The 20884-nt window shown below is 41.0% G+C and overlaps 1 protein-coding gene across 2 annotated transcripts in view; it reads right to left on the bottom strand.

Moving 5' to 3' along the window:
* Positions 1-20884, bottom strand: part of MYRFL (myelin regulatory factor like) — a 119812-nt gene that overhangs the window by 25789 nt on the left and 73139 nt on the right. For both annotated transcript variants that reach the window (XR_012122363.1, XM_073215587.1), the window contains exons 12-13: positions 17656-17764; positions 16957-17066 (exon numbers count right to left, since the gene is read on the bottom strand). Coding sequence is in view for 1 of the 2 variants with exons in the window: in XM_073215587.1 (XP_073071688.1) it covers positions 16957-17066; positions 17656-17764 (219 nt within the window). In the remaining variant the exon portion in view is untranslated. The remainder of the gene's footprint in view (positions 1-16956; positions 17067-17655; positions 17765-20884) is intronic.

Genomic DNA, 20884 nt, shown 5'->3' with positions numbered 1-20884 from the left:
ATGTACAATTTATATTCTAGCTGAACTCCCAAGTAGAATTTAAAACAACAAAACACTTAATTCTCCCTGTTCAAAGAAAGTCACTGGCATGCTAGAAAGAGCAAAAAGGGGAAACCAACCACAGTCAGCATGCCAGGCAATCATTCCCCCACCCACACCCTTCAGTCATCACAACAACATGTGTGTCTACCTCTCAGCCATAACAAAAACTTTGGAAAGCTCTCTTCAACTCTTACCGTGCTCCTATGACCTCTCTGCCTTTCCCCCTCTGCTTACAAGGTCAGAACACCATAGCACTTTTGGGGGTCCATAGAGGCTGGTCCGCTATAATAAAGCAATAACCTTGAGGCCAAAAAAGAAAGACTGTTTTGTGGTTGGGGGAAATCAAACTGAGGGGTGTGTGTCTTTGAAATTCTCATCATGCAAAATAAAGCCTTAAGAGTTTCAAACACTGTAAAAACAACCACTCAGAAAGGACTTAAAAGGTGAACAATACAGATTTAAGGCTCAGTACATGCAGTTTAAAGACAAACACTGCTATAAAAAAACAAAATTAAAAGGCAACCTACAGAATGGGAGAAAATATTTGGAAATCATGTATCTCATAGAGATGAACATTCAAAATATATAAAGAACTCACACGACTCAATAAGAAAAAAACAATATGATGTTAAAATGCACAGAGGACATGAATATTTTTCCAAAGAAGACATATAAATGACCAAAAAGTACATCAAAAGATACTCAACACCGCAAATCATCAGGGAAACCCAAATCAAAACCACGAGGCATCACCTCATACCTGTTAAAATGGTTATTATCAAAAAGACAAGAGATAAGTATTGGTAAGGGTATGGAGAGAAGGGAACCCTTGTGCACTCTTGGTTGGGAATGTAAAGTGCTATAGGCACTATGGAAAACAGTGTGGAGGTGTCTAAAAAAATTAAAATAGAACTACTAAGTGATTCAGCAATCCCATTTCTGGGTATATAGTTGAAGAAAATGAAATCACTATGTCAAAGAGAGAGACATCTGCACCCTTTTATTCACAGCAGCATTACTCACAATAGCCAAGATATATAAACAACCTAAGTGCCTATTGATGGATGAAGAGAGAAAACTGAATTATATATATTGGATGAATATTCCATACATATAATGGAATATTATTCAGCAATAATAAAGAAGGAAATCCTGATATTTGTAGCAACATGGACAGACCTTGAGGGCATTATGCTAAGTGAAATAAGTGAGACAGAGAAAGATAAATACTGTATGATATCATTTATATGTGGAAACTAAACCTGATGAACTGATAGAGCAAAGAGTAAATAGGTGGTTGCCAGAGGCTGAGGAAATAGGAGAAATGAGATGCTGGTAAAAGTTACATATACTTCCAGATATAAGATGAATATGTTCTGGGGATCTAATGTATAGCACAGTGACTATAGTTAATAATATTGTTTTATATACTTGGAAGTTGCTAAGAGAGTAGATCTTAAAATTCTTACCACCCAAAAAAAGGTAATTATGTAAGATGATGGATGTGTTAACTAACCTTGTGGTAACTATTCTGCAATATATCTGTGTATCAAATCATTATGTTGTGTATCTTAAACTTATACAGTGTTGTATGTCAACTATATCTCAATAAAGCTGAAAAACATGCAGTTATGAATATAGTTGGGGGATTTAAATAAAAATCAAATGCAAATTGGTAACTGGAAATTAAAATATATATTTTTTCTCTTTAATTTTGAAATTTTTCATTAAATTATTAAAAAATAAATCACAAAACAATAAAATCAAAAGAAAATGTCTCCTGTAAAATGCTTTTCTGAATTTTCTAATTCTCGCCACAAACACATGGAGGCTAAACAACATGCTTCAATAATCAGTGGATATTCAAAATAATCAGTGTATCAATGAACAAATTAAAAGGGAAAACAAAAATTCAACAATCCAAAATATGTAGAATGCTGCAAAAGCAGTTATAAAGGGAATATACACAGCAGTACAGGCCTTTCTCAAGAAACAAGAGCAATCCCAAATAAATAGTCTAAACTCACAATTAAAGAAACTAGGAAAAGAAGAACAAATGAAACCCAAAGTTAGTGGAAGAAGGGACATAATACAGATCAGAGCAGAAATAAATAACACAGAGAAGAATAAAACAATAGAAAAAAATGAATGAAACCAACAGCTGGTTCTTTGAGAAAATAAACAAAATACGTAAACCCCTAGCCAGACTTACCCAGAAATAAAAATATACACACATAAACAAAATAAGAAATGAAGAAGGAATAGCCACAATGGATACCACAGAAATACAAAGAATTATTAGAGAATACTATGAAAAATTGTACGCCAATAAATTGAACAACCTAGAGAAGTGGACAAATTCCTATAAAAATACAACCTTCCAATACTGATCCAGGAAGAAAACAGAAAATCTGAACAGATTATGTACCAGCAATGAATTTGAATTGGTGATCAAAAAATCCCAAAAAAATCCCAACAAACAAAATCTCAACAAACAAAATTCCAGGAGCAGATGTCTTCATAGCCAAATTCTACCAAACATTTAAAGAAGAGCTAATACCCACCCTTCTTAAAGTACTCCAAAAAGTAGAAGAGGAGGGAATACTTACAAACTCATTCTATGAGGTCAGCATCTCTCTAATACCAAAACAAGGCAGACACCACAAAAAAGAAAATTACAGACCAATATCCCTGATGAACACAGATGCAAAAATCCTCAACAAAATATGAGCAAACTGAATTCAAAAATACATCAAACAGATCATCCATCACAACCAAGTGGGATTTATCCCAGGAGTGCAAGTATCATATTGTATTCATAAGTCAATCAATATCATATACCACATTAACAAAAAGAAGGATAAAAACATACGATCATCTCAATAGATGCCAACAAAGCATTTGACAAAATTCAACATCATTCATGATAAAAACTCTCAACAAAATGGGTATAGAGGGTAAGTACCTCAACATAATAAAGGTACAGCAAACCCACAGCTAACATCATACTGAATGTTAAAAACCTGAAAGCTTTTCCTCCAAGATCAGGAACAAAACAAGGATGTCCATTCTCACTTTTATTCAACATAGTACTGGAGGTCCTAGCCATGGCAATCAGGCAAAACAAAGAGATAAAAGGCATCCAAATTGGTAAGGAATAAGTTAAATTGTCACTATTTGCAAATGACATAGAAAACCTTAAAGACTATACCAAAAACTGTTGGAAATAGTAAGTAGATTTAGCAAAGTTGCAAGATACAAAATTGATACACTGAAATCTGATGTGTTCCTATATACTAATAATAAAATGTCAGAAAGAGAAATCAGGAAGATAATTCCATTTACAATTGCATCAAAATGAATGAAATACCTAGGAATAGACCTAACCAAGGAGGTGGGAGACCTATACCCTGAAAATTACAAGACACTCATGAGGGAAATTAAAGACACCAATAAATGGAAATACATCCCATGCTCATGGATAGGAAGAATTAATATTGTCAAAATGGCTATCCTGCCTAAAGCTATCTACAGATTCAATGCAATCCCTATCGAAATACCAACAGCATTCTTTAATGAACTAGAATAGTTCTAAAATTCATATGGAACCAAAAAGACTCCAAATAGACAAAGAAATACTGAGAAGGAAGAACAAAGCTGGGAGGATTAACACTCCCCAACTTCAAGCTCTACTACAAAGCTACAGTAATCAAAACAGTATGGTACTGGCACAAGAATAGAGAGACCAGATAGAAACCCACACATATATGGTCAGTTAACATATTATAAAAGAACCATGAATATATGATGGGGAAAAAGACAGCCTCTTCAATAACTGGTGTTGGAAAAACTGGACAGCTCTATGCAAGAAAATGGATACTGCCTAACTCCATACATAAAAGTAAACTCAAAATAGATCTAAAACTCAAAAGACCTAAATGTAAGACACGAAACCATAAAACACAAGAAAACATAGGCAAAAATCTCATGAATCTAAGTATAAGCCATTTTTCCCTGGACCCATCTCCTTGGGCAAGGGAAACAAAATATAAAATGAACAGTGGGACTCCATCAAACTAAAAGCAACCTAGAGCACAGGAGACTATATTCATAAACAACTCATCCAATAAGGGCTTAACATCCAAAATGTATAAAGACCTCAGACCTCAACACCATAAAAACAAATAACCTGATTCAAAAATGGATGGAGGACCTGAACAAACACTTCTCCAAAGAAATAATGGCCAACAGGCACATGAGAAGATGCTTCACATTTCTAATCATCAGGGAAATTCAAATCAAAACTATAGGATATCCCCTGAAGGGAAAATGGAAGTTCCATGGCCAGGATACTCAACTGATCTTAATGTACTTGCCCATTGTGTAAGTGCAATGATGTAATACTTTGGCTACTGAGCAGGCACAGGCTTGTATATCCATTGGCAATAAGCCATCGTTGCTGGTGTTGCTTTATTGAGAGTTCCACCCAATGCTGAAGGGCAAGCAAGAGAGCAAGACAGCAGGAGAGTAGAAGCCGGTAGTGGAGATGAAGCCTGGAGCAGAGGCAGAGACAGAGACTTGCTGCTTGCAGACTGCTGGGTACAGATGTGATTCTAACACTCCATCTACTATCATGAGAATAAAGCTTATAATGAGCCCCTTTTTATCCCCAAAGTTCCATTGTCATTATTTGTTCTCACTGAATCCAGAGTGAACTTGCCCAGAGCTGAAATACCCTTCAGCCCAGAGCTACACATCTCACACTAGTTAGAATGGCCACTATCCAAAAGACAAAAAATAGCAAGTGTTGACAAGGATGTGGAGAAAAGGGAACTCTCCTACACTGTTGATGGGAATGTCAATTGGTACAACCATTGTGGAAAGCAGTATGGAGGGTCCTCAAAAAACTAAAAATAGAAATACCATATGACTCAGTAATTCCACTTCTAGGAATTTACCTGAAGAAAACAAAACCCCTGATTTGAAACAATATATGTACCCCTATGTTGATCACTGTACTATCTACAATAGCCAAGATATGGAAGCAACCTAGGTGTCCACCAATAGATGAATAAAGAAGATGCTATGCACAATGGAATGTTATACAGCCATAAAAAGAAAAGAAACCCTGTCATTTTCAATAACATGGATGGATCTTGAAGGTATTATGCTCAGTGAAATAAGCCAGATGAAGAGAGACAAATACCAAATGATTTCACTTATTTGTGGAGTATAAAAACAAAGCAAAACAGAATGAACAAAACAGCAGTAGACTCAGAGACACTGAGAAATAACTAGTGGTTACCATGGGGGAAGGGTTAGGTTGGGTAGTAGGGGAAGAACGGGCACAAAAATTCTCAATCATAATATAAGTTGGTCACAGGGATAGTACTACAGCCTGGAGAATATAGCCAATGATTCTGTAACATCTTCCTATGTAGACAGATAGTAATTGCACTACTGGGGGTGAGGATTTAATTATATGGGTAACTGCTGAACCACTCTGTTGTATATTTGAAATCAATAAAAGATTGTATATTGATAATACTTCAATGTAATAAAAAAAATTCCAGATTAAAAAAAAAAGATTCTACTTCTGGTACAGATTTCCTTAACTTCTAAATTTGTTTTAAATTAAAGTAAGGCAGAAATAATGAAGCTAGTAATATTCTATGGTTCTAAATCATAGTAAATGTCATATGACTATTTAGTATGTTTACACTATAAAAAGCTTTATACTATAATTATAATAATATTATTTATAGTGGATGAAATGGTTATTTGACGTCTACTGAGCAGTTTAAAAAAGGTTTCTCTGATTCTTTCACCTGTATTGCTCCTCCACAGGCAATCCATCATGCAGTGTTGTCAGTTCAATGTCTTGAATCTCCTCAACCTACCCACTCCTCTCCACCCTCACTGGCACTACCATATCTAATGTTCTTTGATCTATTTTTCTGGGTAACTGACTTTCAAAGCAGATCATGGAGAATGATGCTAAGCTCCCCTTAAAGTCACAACAAATTTTTTCTGCAATGTCTCCCCAGTGAGACTTTTAATGCTGCGTCATGAGATATGAGCAATGGATTCAATTGTCCAATTACTTGTCAGTAATGATAAAGAGCCAGCTCTGATTTCTCCAACTCAAACTTGCCAGTACCATACATCTTCCAGGTAGACCCAATAGGCAAGAAGATAATTCATGTGTTCTCCTATTTAGAGGAAATAAAGGTGGAGAGGGAATTTACTACTACTTTCCTGGTTATAATGATGGCCCTGATTTTATTGATTCAATGGAAAATTAGTAAAAAAATTAAATTTCTAGGACATGTTATGGGATTCGGTCTTACTAAAATACTTCTGACTTCTTCCCTCTATCATTAAAGTGAAGTGAGTATAAATATGTTCAAAAAGAAATAATCTACAATTTTATGAAAATGTCCTTTTCTATGCAGTGACAAGTCTCCATGAATTTGATTTAACCATGAATGTGTACGTAGATGCCTGGGGAACTTTTCCTAAATAAACAGATCCTAGGTCCCATGTAGAGGTTTGTATTAATTAGGACTGAGATGGGCTTAAGTTGGCAGCATTTTGCAAAGCTTGCCTATCTGATGCCCACTGATGGCTGAGAACTATTTTGTGATTGAATCTAAGTTTATTATTCAACTCTGTCCATTCACTAACCATGGTAAACGGGACCCACTACCTCAGCTGAAACATAGCTTTACAACTATGATACAAAAATGATTAAACCAACTTGCCACCAAAAATTGTTCATGAGATTGTGGAGAGAAAGTAGAAATGCTTCAAATCACACATGTGTCTTTTACCCACTGTTTAGGACTTGCTTTGGGGTGATGCATGAATGTATTTTCTGAAAGGACACATGGGGCAGCTGGGCAAGTGCACATGGAAACAACAGGAGGCATTGTGAAGTCAGAGCCATTATCTAGCTTAGAGCAAGTGCCTTACTGAAGCTTTGCCTTTAACCCCAACCCCTTCATGCTCTGCACGACAACATATGGAACCACTTCTGCTAAGCATATCATACTCTCTCTAGTCTCTGGAGCTAGCTCAGGCTGCTCCTGTTCTTGAGCCATCAGTCCTCCCTCTCTGCCCACCTTTCTTACATGTGATGTCATATTTACCTGCATTATAAGCCCCTGGAATCATGGCCTGCATCCTGTCCACAGCTGATTCTCCAGCACAGGGCAGTAACTCAGTATATATCTGATGATTAAATCAATGAATATTCTTACAGTGGTGGCTCATGGCATGAGGCATTGAGAGGCATACCACTGCTCTCAGGGCCAAACCTCCAGTTCATTCTTTTAGCTGAGATTTCTCTCAGAAAAGCCAAAATACTATGGTCCAAATTCCCTTTCCATGCTAGGAAATGTTCATGGGAATTTGGGGTGAATTCAGCAGAGAAACACTAGCGTTTATCATCCTCAGTGTCATGGGCAAATTGCTGGATTGTACCCAGCAAACTGGTTTCCTCTCTGGTGAGGCCCTTTCCACGTTCGGAGGGAATTGTCTCAGGAAATAGAAGTTTTTTCAGTACCCCTCACTCCCTAGGAAACCCTGGCTCTACAGCACACAGTTTCCAAGCTCCTGGAACTCTTGCAGGTCTGATGCTATGTGAGCCCACAACACTGGGAGCAGCCAGGCAGTGGGGCTGATCTCCCCTCTCCGGGAATTCTAACTTGTCCTGTCTAAACAACACTGAGTAAGGCTAACAAAGCCCGAACACAAAGAAAGCTTTCAGAAATTGAAATAGGCTCTTATTTCTTTCCCAGTGGAGCCATAGACTTGAGATTTTCTCCTTCTGGTATCGATGTTGGATGGGCTGATGTTTTGTAATAAATCATGGGAATAAAACAGCCTGTAATTGAGCATTGTAAAAATGATTGCCAATGGGAGAAAACTTGTCTGTAGCCAATGGGTGTGCCTGGCAATTGCTTGGGCTGTGGATAAGTTCAGTGTTAGATCTTTGTCCAAGAGTTTATATTGTGGATAGCTCACCAGGCCTTGACATGGATTTAAAAACACAGGCTCCCTAAACCAGAAAAGAAGGCTGCTGAGGTGCATGGAAGCTCAGACTTCCAGCTGAATTTCCAAAAGGTCTCTGGAGAAGAGATTTCCCTCTCATGTCTTCAAAGAGGACAACTCCTGGGCTCATTTTCCTGGATGTTGTGTTTTGACCTCTGCCTTACATGGAAAAGACATGAGCATAAAACTGTTTAAAATTCTGTGTTTTACTGTTGCCTATTGTTTCTTTGCTTTAGAATTCTTGCTTAGTTTCTGTCATCTCTGTTGAAACACAAACCTTTCCATGGAAGACTTGAGCCCTTTAACTGAGGTAAGTCTCCATGTGCACCAGCACATGCCAGTTTGTTGTCAATCTTAGGTTTCTTGTCTTCCTTGGGTGACCGATGAGCTCCTTTTGAGGGCAGTCACTCTCTTGTGACTCACCAGGGCCAACTCAGTACCTGGAGCAGCTCAATATTCAATGAACAGAACCCAACAGCTCTTTATCAAGCACCTATAATGTGCTAACCACTCTCCTAATGCAGGGATGAAACAATTTTATAAGGCAGGCAGGGCCTTTGCCCTCACACAGCATATTTTCAAGTGGGAGAGACTGACCAACGAGTAAACCACAAATAAACAATATAGTTTTAAGTTGTAATTAGCCCTGTGGGGAGGCCAACAAGGTATTGAAATAAAAAAATAATTGACACTATCTTAAGCCACTTTTGTAGATTTGGTCTATTTGTTTTTTCTTTTTTTTTTTTTCAAGAGCATCAGGAAGGAATAAAACAATAAAATTATACTCTCATCCTGGAAAACACAGGTAACCCAGTGGGCCAGTGGACCAAAGAATTCACAGGAGGAGAAATCTAAATAGCTAATGTAAAGAAGACATGCGTGACGTTATTAATCATCAGAGAAAAGCAAAGGAAAACAATAAGATATCACTTTATCCCAATCAGAAGTACAAATTTTAGAAAATCTGATAATTTCAGGTGTTGATGAAGATACAGAGAAACAGTAAGTCTTGTGCACCACTCTTAGGAGTTAGAGCTGCCCAGCCATTTGGCAGTAAAATTAAGGTTATGTATCCTTACTTCACTCTGTGTGCTATACCTCTCTCCTAGCATAGGTCCCAGAGAACACCTCCCACAGATTCACAGGGGAGCCTGTGTGAGAATGTTCATCACTGCAGAGCCTGTCGTCAGCAGAGTGAGAGGGGTCCGCCACCCGAGAACATAAAGATGCATGGCAAGGAATTCCACGCATCGGACTATGAGCAGATGGGCATACTTCAAATATATTTAAAACACATTTTAAAAACAACACTAATGGTATTACAGAAAGCCCGAATATCGAAGGATATATATGAAACACATTAGAGTGGCTGCTGTTGTTATGTGGGGTTTGACGGAAGTGATGAGGATGGAGAGGGGAAAGTGCTTCAGTGAAGGGAAAGAGCAGAAAAATGAGGAGAGGGGTGGTACATCGACTCCAAAGTTTCAAGAATAAAGACAAGGGGCAAAAACTTCTAGAGGAAAAAAAATGAAAGGGATTTTACACCTTGAGAGACACCACTGTACTCCAGAGTTTCTTTACTTACTCTTCTGCTCTCTTACACACTTAAGTAGCTTGAAGGTTCAGTGACAGACTCCAAATAGGTGAGACAGAGCTCAACAATGGGGTGCTTTGTGGGTAAAGCCCAAGCAAGCTGCCCCTACAGGGAGGATGTGACTGACTTTGGAGCCAGAGTTCACAGCAAAGAAAAGTTAGCATTACTCAGAAAGGGACTGAATTCTACTTAAGGACGCTACATCTTTCAATAGTACTCAAAAACATCTCCGTGAAAACTCTGGCATAAATTCAGCTGTTTTAGCTAAGTTACACCTTAGTAAATAAAGTGTGAAATTCCAGTACCAACCATTGTTGGCTTGAATAAACAGGCCTGATTTCCAAAGCGTTGCCACCACCTGCAGACACAATATTTAAGTTGCAATTTTAGGTATCTGGAACAATGACTTCTTTGACTATTTTATTACAAAAATTTATAAGCTTGCAGAAAAACTGTACAGTAAACACCCATATACTCCTCACTTACATTCCACAACTAGTATATTACTCTAATATAATATTCCTTTACCATGTATCTCTTCATCTATCCAACCATTTATCACTAACCATTTGCTTTTCTCTGCATTGTTTAAATGCATTTGTTAAAATAAAAAATGAATGGGGACCAGCCTGGAAAATTCCTTGAGCAAACAAACCCAGTTTAGTCATACAAATAAAACTTAATTTAACTTATTTTGCAAGGCTAACTTGAGCTGGTTTATTCTTTGCTTATGCCTCTGGAAATCATAAGCAAAAGTTGAACTGTTGCCCAAGGTTGATATAAAGTAACCACTGACCACTTCCCTAATATTTAAGAAAATTCTAATATTATAACCAATCTTTCTGAAGATAAATTTAAAACACATTTTAAAAACAACACTAATGGTATTACAGAAAGCCCGAATATCCAAGGGCATATATGAAACACATTAGAGTGGCTGCTGTTGTTATGTGGGGTTTGACGGAAGTGATGAGGATGGAGAGGGGAAAGTGCTTCCCTGAGCAGACAAATTCTCACTAAATGAGTTGCTACGTAACAAAATACCCTGAGTGTCATTCCTAGTTTTCATTTGAGCACTTCTGCTCTGCAAACCGTCTCTCTGGTGTGTGACAGGAAACTTCCTAAGTACTACTTGAGTGATACATTGGTTTTACTTCTGTTATTTCTGAACTTTTGGCACAGGAAACAAAATAAATAAGTGAATGACAACTTTTTCAAAGAAGACATGGCTGCAAAAGGAAATTTCCCAAGAAAACAATAAATGTCCTAGTTCCCTCTAAAATTTTTATCAGAAACAAGGGAATTTTCTTCCTGCTTCCAGTGTGAGGAGCTCCTAGGAAAGAACATGATCTACAAACAGATGATCAGTTGTTAAAATATCCAGGGTTGGTTGTAATAACATATTAACTCTAAAGTAATCATCAGCTTGGAGCCAAATCGATCATGTTGACTTACCACAACCAATGAATGAATTCTACTTCCTCTGTTGATGAGAAAAGAGTGGACTTTTTTAAGAGCTAATTGTTGAGTAGTATATTTAAAAGGCCCCATTTAGATTTGGGGCTAGCTATACAAACTTAAACTAAAATAATTTTTGTAGAACTCAGTTTTTTCTATATTTAAAAATGAAAAATAATGTGTCCCTCTATTTTAAAAAATCACTTCAAAGACACCTGAGGTGGTGGCATGTCGGAAAAATTTATTAAGAACCATTTATTAGATTGTACTATATTGTAGACCGAAAAGTTGTGGTCCAAGAAAAGTTGCATTAATAAAAGTCATTTATAAAAGCAATTGCTTAGGTGGGGAAAAAAGTGACTGGGTTGGAATTTTAACTCGCTGTACTGAAGTAATTCTTACTGCAGAACTGTAAAGAATAAACTAGCTTGTTTTGTTTAGCTGTCAAAGTGACCTTACAAACCCCAAAACTTGCTCAGCCAACTTGTGGACAAAGTTTCATCTGGGTCTGAAATTCATACTCTTAACCCTATGCCGTATATTTTCGGTGATTTTTCAATCATCAAAACCAATGATAGTCTGGAAATGTTCATTTTCCTCATGTCCTCTCTTTCCTCTCCCTGCTCATGGCACCATCTCCTCCTGCTTTTGCCCAGTCCTCTCAGCCTTCCCAGGGGCTTTCCTTCCTCTGTGGGCCCTGAGTGGAAAAGTTCTGCAGCTTTTAGTCCCCTTTGCTTCTCATCCTGTATGACTGTGAAAGCCCACAGCGTCAGGCAGGGAACAGGAAGCAGTGATGGGAGGGCACAGGAAGCTCTTCTAGGGGGCCTCTCCTCAGCACCATGTCATTAATCTGATACCCCAAGGGAGCCAGAAATCTGGAATTTGTGTGAAGATATCCTAACTTTTAAAGAAAGGCAACAAATTTGAAAACTCTTGAACCATGATGATGGGGGGAAAAAATCAGTAGGCCAGCATAGGCCACAGGCTCCCAATCTGTGACGGGCATCCATAAGCTTTCCCCTATTAAATAATATCATCACCCATGTCTGCAGCTTCCCTGTGACCCCCATCTGCTCTCTCAAGTTCCACACTCCCCATCACCTCTGGACATTTTCATCTGAATGTTCAGCTGACACCTCAAACTCATAATGGACCTCATCTTTTCCCCTGGAAGAACGTTTTTCCTTCAGACTGCCTTATGTGAGTAGAACCATTTCTTTCCTTGCATTGAGATTCAAAACCACGCATTAACACAAACCAAGTCTTACTAAGGGCCCATGATTGTCAGATACTGTAATAAACAACACAAGAAGTGATGAGACACATTCTCCAACCTTAAGATGCACCCAATGCAATGGAGACACATCATGGAGAGTGAATGACAACACAGACGGATAAATACTCTAGAAGATGTATGTGTGGAGGCCTAAGATGGTATAGAATGAGGTTCAGTCAAGGCACTACAGATTTCATTGATTCATTGAACCAGTATTTGTTGAATGCCTACAGTAGTCTAAGGCCTGGGGTTAAAGCCACAAATAAAGTATTGGAGAGAATATTGAAAAACTTAGAAGATTTTTGCACTCACACAACTAACTAGGAAGATTTGCAAAGAACAAATAGGCAAATAACAAGATAATTTCTGTTGGGGACACAGCTCTCCAGGCCGCTATAAGCACATGTGCAGGGTGTCCCCTGCACAGAGGCCCGGCTGAGCGGGTGGGAGGAGTCAGCACCAGCCAGTGGGCGCATCTTTTTCTAATTACAGCAAAGGCTCTATACACCCTTGCAGGGACCCTGAATTTTTCAAAGTGAAATGGGGTGATGTGGAGGCTTTTTTAGATGAGGTAGGCAGGGGAGGTCTTGGTGCTGAGATCCAAACGATGAGATCATCTAAGGGCAGGGTCTTCAGAACAGAGAAAGCTCAACGGAAAAGCTCTGAGGCAGAAACAAACTTGGCCGTGAGGAACGGAAGAAAAGGCTGGAGGGGGAGGAGCTGGCAAACCGGAGGGGCCAGCACATGCACATAGGTCACACTCTGAAGGGTCGCAGCTAATTCGAAAGGTGTTTGGGGCCAGGCATGAGTGTTAGGAAACGAGTTAGAAAGAGTGGATTCCATCCAGACTGTAGAAGGTTCTAATAATAGGCCAATGAAGAGCCAAAGTGGGAGAGATTGTATGATTAGAGACTTTTTTCAGTTTGTTCTTTGTTTTTAAGGAAGGTAAGTCTACTGGTGGCTCATAGGTCAGTTAGGAAGTCCTTATAATGAGAGAAATGGAAAGCAGAAAGAGAACAGAGATGATAGACAAAAAACAAGTACAAAGCCAGAACAATAGGACTTGGTGGCTAATCAGACACTGAGGATGGGAAGGAAGGTTTGAGAGGCTACCTGTGGTGCCCCCCACCCCACCACACACCCCCACCACACCCCACACCCCACCACACCTCAGCCTCCTGACCACCAATATCTTCTTTCATGTCTCTCAGTCTCCACCACTTCCTTCCCTCCATGGACCCCTGCCTAGTGCCAGAGACCCTCTCTCCTTCCTCTGAATTGATGTGGCTCTTTCTTTATGCATGCCAGAGGACGTACCGTGCTGTCACTTAAAACTTTATTACCCGTGCCCCTGCCTTATCACCCTGTCTAGACTGTAAGCTACTTGAAGACAGGAACTGAGTGTTACTGATCTTTTCAGACAATCCCTGTCACATTACAGTTGGAGGAAAAATAGAATCAATGAGTAAAAAGTAGCCATATGTTAAGATATAGTGTGGTTTATAACATGCAATCTTCACACACACACACACACACACACACAATTATTCCAGGACTAATTATTCACAAGATGAATCTATCTTTATATAGACTCACTTGTGAGTTCATGGAAGGTAGTTCTTACATTTATTGGGGTCACTTTTCTTACACTAAGTATACCTAATGATAATGCTCAAGAAATGGCACCACCTGCTACCAAATATCATAGAAACAAATAAGGTTGCCAGGTAAAGACACAGATCAACAAGCCAAAAGGCAAAGCCCACAGGGGTCTAATGCAGGGTTAAGCTCTAGTGGTTTGCTTGGCCACCTTGCTCTCAGGATCAGCCCGGAGCCCCCCATCACTGAGCTTTCATGGGGGGCACATGAACCATGAGGAATTTATGAGAAGAAGCAAATTACCCCAGGTGAGAGACGCATATCTTGAAAAGTAATCTCTCCTGTTAAAAAGAGAAAGAAAAGTGATTTCTGCCAACTTGGATTGACAGCACCTTCTCTCCTCCACCTTTGGTTGTATGGACAGTCTGTAAAGATCCAGCCATTTTTTTTTCCCATTTTGGCATAAAGCTACAGAGTACACATGGAAATGATAGAGTAATCATGGGGCACAACATTTCAACATTTTCATGTGCATTTCCAGTTTGCATTTTTGCGTCAGTGAAAATTTCTTTTAAAAAAAGGGACATTTGGTGGAAAAGAAATGAAGGGCAGAGGGAGATACTGTATCTTAATCTGATCTCCACCTATTACTACAACACATGAAGCCCAGGAGGTCCTACCAAAGTTCCTTAAAACAAGTAGCCCTGGATGTTGCGATCAAAGCCACCACGGTGCCCAGGTGGATGGGTTGAAAGCCAGGAAACAAGAGGCTCTCTGTACATCTTGTCTATTGTACAACTAACAGGAGCCCGGGACAACAGGGGCCACCTTCCCTGGATTCTTAATGAGCAAAAATAAAGGAGACACTCTGCAAAGTACTTACAATGGAGAGAGGGATATTCCACAGGGTTGACAATTAAACAGGCAATTGAAGTCTGTCCTCAGAAGATCCAGAAGAGAAAGCAAGGCTTCAGAGGGCAGAGGTGGTTTGCTTGGCTGCGTCACTCTCAGGACCAGCCTGGAACCTACCTGCTCTTAGTGTTATGTGGTGCATAAATGAGTGTGGCCTTAGTGATGCCTCCACAGATGATATCACTACAAGGTCCTGTTACTAAGAGGATTGAACTGTTGCATTCGGGACCCCTGCTTCACTTGTTATAAACCAAATGCCACTTTGGCATGGATTGCTGTTCAGGAGACGAACAGGCCTGGCTGCCTGGAACAGGACTGCCACCCTCTACTTTCCCAGAGCAGGGGACTTGCCTTCCTAGGAATGGAGATGGGTTGTAGGCACTCCTGGGAACTCCTGTTCCAAATAATCCTGCCTGTTACTAGTTCAACTCAACAGAGGGGGAAGATCCTGAGCCAGAAAGAGAATGGATTCTTTTGCTGAACAGTGACAGTCATGAGGCCTTATGCACATTACCTACACAGAGAACACAGATCTTTCCTAGGTGTTCTGGAGGGGGCCACAGCCAGGAGTGACAGACTGCTGCCAGGTGAGCAATGCCAGGAGTTTGGTGGCACACTCCCAGGGCTGTGCTGACACTCTTTTCTCTCAGCCTTGGTAGCTTATGAAAGTGCAAGACAGAGAGGGTCACTTTGGAATAGGAATACCTCTAAATATCCCTTATTTTATATCTTTAAGTAAACAATTGGAAAACTTCAGTACTTTATTATTAGAAATCAATTTCTCATGATACACCCCTCAAGGGTTGTGATAGTCTAGGTCTGAGAGAGACCAAAGGTGATCTCTTCTGTCCAAGCGGTTGTCCTGGGAAGCAGGAGGAAGTAACTCGACTTTCACCACTCAGCCCTTGCAGCCCAGACCTGTTATCTAAGTATTTGTCCACAAGCCTGCAGGTAGCTGACTGTGGAAAAGTACCCTCTACCCTGCTACTCCAAGCGTGGCTTGCTAACCAACAGGACAGGCAAAATGGGCGTCACCTGGAGGCTGGTTAGAAATGCAGAATCTTAGGTCTCATCCCATTCTTGCTGAATCAGAATCTGCCTTTTAATGAGATCGCCCAGTGATTCCTGTACACTCTGAGTGTGAGAAGCACTGCCCCTGTGAACCGGCAAATTACAAATTACAAAACAAACACCTCTCCCTACTAACTATAAAATCTCCATGTCAATCAGTCTCTCCTCCAGCATCAAATATAACTGCAACATAACCAAATTAGCAGCGTGGGGAGTTTGTAAACATTGCAACAGCTGCAGGAGTTCACAGAATTAACAGATGTGACCTTGGAGAACTACTCAAATCCCACACAAAGCAACAGCCAGCGAGGAAACGGCAGACCAAAAGCCCTTAACATGTGCAGGGAAGCTAATATGTAAGGATGGTGACATTCCTTCAAAGGAGAATGATTTGAATATCAAAGAATTAAGATATGCCTTTGGGAAAAATGACAAGTCTCATGAATATCTTTGCACAAATGACCCACTTTATGATTGTGCCATGAAAGCCAATTACATAGTTTTGTTGAAAAACTATGCTCAAAAAAATTCAACACTTCATTCAACGTGTAATCGTTCGAAACAGCACATTGTTTTGAAAAATGATATCACGAGATAAATTACACCATCATAAGGTTTCAGGTCCATTTTTAAACACAAAGTCTAATCAAGGTTGTCGCTATGGCTTATGATGTTCAGTTCTTGTTCTATGAGCTCCCCATAAGGGGACTTTCCCAGGGCCGGTTTTCCTCCAACAAGAACCCCCACTGAACTCTTAGGCTTGCTGCTGCAAAACCCGTTTTCTTTCTCCCTAGTGGGACTTCTTTCTGGTACCTTTGACCTGTGCTGCGGAACTGACGCCAGCTCCCCCGACAGCTCGAAGGAATTCTGCTCCCTGTCCTGTCCCGCTGGCTGTGTGCACCGTGCTGCCTAGCGGGGGTGCCCCGTGCGGGTGCCTTTCCGCGGTTACCTTATCCACCATGAGGAAGCTCTCCAGCGTCTCTCCGTTTTCACACGTGACGTCTCCGGCCTCTCTCACGGCTCTAGGCAGGACCTCTCGAACCTCCTGGGCAATCATGCCTAGTCACAGACGTGCAAACAGGCTTAGTTAGGGAAAGACCTTTCTGGAGTGTCGTTTTCTCCACTTTTCCTTGAGACTTTGGGCCAAATGTTGGGGAGAGTGAGCAAATACCTTGAAATTCCTATACATGGATGTAGGGTGGGGCATTAGTTTGACTGCCTTTCTTTTCCTGCCAGAGGACTTTGCTGCCTAGCCGGCCTTTCTTTAGGACACACCTGGGTTGGCGTATAAATACCACTTTGCCCCTTTTCTGACGCAGACCCACATACCCTACCACGTTGTCTCTCCAATGCCAGGACTGACGGTGCTGCTGCCGAGCCCTCAGCTCATGAGCAACAGGACTCCAGGAAAGAGATACAATACATTCAGAATACTCCACATATGATGGGTTGTGGGAGTGGTGAAGGGGTTTGAAAACAGATGACCCAGTGATTTAACCTTTCCTGTTCTCATGACTATAGGTTTCACACTGGATGTTAGGCCAACAAAATTTGCCAAATGCCACAGTTCACAACCTCCAGATAAAAGAAGGAATTGAATCTTTAATAGTTGACAATACAAAATGTAAAAGGGAATCTGTGTGTGTACCTGTCTGATGGGCAGTGTTTATGCCCATCACAGACGCGAACTCTGGCTTGTAGTCGTATTCAACGATCCTCATTTGGGCTATTCTTCTCAGCTGTTCATTTGTGTCAACCTAATTTAATTAAAGAAGAGCAGATTTCACCTGCCTTAGATATTTGCTGTTCAACACCCAAAGTGACCCAGAGAGATTAGGAATGTTGACAGTGGGACTGTCCTTTTCTCTTGCCCAAACCCTTTTAAGAGAAATTTAGGTTTTTCCTCTCGGGGCAGCCAAAGTTTCAAGGTTTATGTGAGTGACTTCCATCCCCTGACAAACAACCCGCGGCAGAGCTGGTATGTCGAAGTTACAGGGAGAAGGCGCCCTCGTCCATTGCTCTCGCCTTCTCTCCTCTGAGAGGAACCCGCCTTCTGAGAACGGAGGTTGCTCGCTTGGGAGGAAGTACTGGCTGTTCACGACTGCAAGGGATCATTTCCAAATGAACACACAGTAGAAACACCAGACAAGTACAGGCAGTCCTTGTATTTGTCAACTGAAAATGTGACACTTAGTTCAAGGAACCGCCTTTGAGAAGTAGGTATATTCTTGATCTTCGAATTGCTTTTGGACACCTTGCTGGAGAAAATGTCCTCAAATGGCCGATGGCAAGCCCAGACTGCCCACCTACCGGACCTTCAAGATCCAGATGCTGACTTCCCCCCAGAACACCCTGGTCGGGATGGTGTGTTCCTCTGAGTTCACTTCTTACAGGTTGTTAAAGGCACTCCCAACCGTCATTGCAGATTGCTCAAAATAACTTCACTGGGGCCCAGCAAAATGATAACAATGAAGACAGAGTGAATTTTTCCTAAAGCTAAATGCATTTGATTGGTGCATGATTTCCCCCTTTCATTTGAGGGTTTGTTTGAAGGAGTTATAATAGCAAGATCAAATTTTTTAATGACCTTATTCAACAAGTGAAATGTTAGCAGCCCTATGTGGGCTCCCTAAATTTTCTTCTTAGGGTATAACTGGATTATGAAACCAGTGGCCCCTTGACAATTAAAATTACACCACCTGCACAGTCATCTCTGTGCCAGAACAACCAAAAAGGCTTTAATGTTGTCGTTTTAAGAAAATGCCTGCATGGCCCTCAACTCCTCCCTTGACCCACTCGGCCAGGTTAGTAGGAACCTCCTCCAGTATTATTACAGGCTCTCTCTCTTTCACTCTGGTTGATTGTGAGAGGTTGTGGCCTGGAACATACCTGGCTAAATGGACTAGCTTCACTTCGGGTAAAGCTCATGGTTTAATTTTGAGCTCACAGTTGCTTTGATAACTACTGTTACCAAACTTGGTTCAATTCATTCATTCATTGTTGTATTTCCATTTACCAATTGCCTTCAACATACTGTGCACTACACTAAGCTGAACATCCAAATATCCAGATTTGGCCAGCGGGAGCCCCTTCAAGTTGGCTCCTGGGTCCTCCTGACACCAAATGTGACTGCCTTTTAAAAGTCTGTGTTCTAGACAAGAAGGCAGACTCATCACATATGATTTTATTAACACCATGAGAATGCAGAGTATGATGGAATTATGAGCAGAGGATCATGGCAGCTCTGAGGATACACCTGAAATATTCCTGGGGAGCATAACGGAGGCTTTCTGGAACTGATGAAGCCCAACCAGGATCTTGGCTTACTTCAGCTCTCAAACCAGTTCTGTTCCCACCATTTCAGGACCCTTGCTCCAGAACAATTCCTTGTACATAGTTGGTGCTCAACTGGTTATTTGTTAAAGAAATTAATAACCTTAAGATAGGAGTTAGTCAAGCAAGTATGTAGAGTAGGGAGAAGGGGTGGAAAGGGTTAGACTAAGACAGGGATGCTAGAAAGAAAGAATACTGTGAGCCGAGATCCAAGGGAATCAATGCCCTGAACGAGGTCCGCAGAACCAAGGCAGGGCTGGGCATACGAGACCGTAAAGATGAAGGAGGGCAGGGAGGGCCTGGCAGGCCATGCTAGGAAGGAGCAGTTCCAATGTCATATTGTCCTGTGCATAATCTATCACCATGAGCTCCTTCATTTGTTCAACAAATATTTAATGAACAGCTACTATGTGCCAGATACTCTCCTAGGCACTGGCGAGTCAATGAGCGTTTCTTATTTGGAGCTTAAATTTTAAGAAAAGTTCTATTCTTAAGGATAAGACCTCTGTAAAGTTCCTCTCAGGACCTCAGGAGAGTGCCTAGCAAAGTGTCTGACATACAATAGCAGTGCAGGGGCCAAGGGCAGGCCGCCCCAAGGTACGCTGCTGCAGCAGGCAGATTAGGTCAGACCTGTAAGCAGTCAAGGGCCAAAGGCCTGGAGAGAAATTTTGACCTATGCAAGTTAACTGCATAAAAAGAGTGCAGATGGAAGAATGGCCCAGGAAGAGAGGTATCACCACAGATAACCACATTATAATATGAGCTAGGTGCAGTAGACAGGGACGAATGTGGCAAAACCTGTTAAAATCCCTTTCTGTGGCCCATTGTTTCTGTGTGGCTCATTAAGCATTTATTTAGCAAACACTCTTTCATATCCTGTGAATTGCTTCCCTTTCCCTTTGAAGTCCCAGGCCCCTCCCCCCTTCATATATACCTCATAACAGATATACCTCATACGCACTGTCCTTGGAACCTCACAGCCGTGGATTCCCTGAATGCACATAATCAAACTTTGTTTTTTTCTCCTGTTAATCTACCTCACATCAATTGGATTCTTAGGCCTAGAAGAACCTTGAAGGGTAGAGGGAAATCCTTCCTCCCCAATGGCACCTAGAACCATCCATGAAGAAAAGGAGGAATGGAAGAATGAAGGCAGTCAGGTGGCAGAACGCCCCCGATGCTGACAGAATTGAAGATGGCTCAATCAGCAGCCAGCCGGGCTGGCCCTGCACTAGCCAGGCCCTAGCCTGTTCCCCGTTTCTTGCACCGTGAGAGCCCTGTGCCCACTTTGCCTGCTTCCCACTGTCCCCATGGCCCCCGCAAGAGCCTCATCAGTGACAAACCGGAAGCAGTGGTGGTTCCTTTGCTGCTGCTGATAAGCAGAGGAAGATGTGCATCCTCTCAGGCTGTCCAGGCTACATGGAGGGAAAATGAACCCTGATGACTACTTCGGGCCCTTGAATTCATTTTCCCCAAAGACATATTGCTAGACCCAGCAATCAGATTCCACAGAACTATTACCATTGTATTTCAGACAGATTTTT

This window comes from Manis javanica, chromosome 10 (genome assembly GCF_040802235.1).
Source record: "Manis javanica isolate MJ-LG chromosome 10, MJ_LKY, whole genome shotgun sequence".
Classification (NCBI taxonomy): domain Eukaryota; kingdom Metazoa; phylum Chordata; class Mammalia; order Pholidota; family Manidae; genus Manis; species Manis javanica.
Note: the sequence above shows the minus strand (reverse complement) of the source record. Positions and strands in the feature narration are given on the sequence as shown.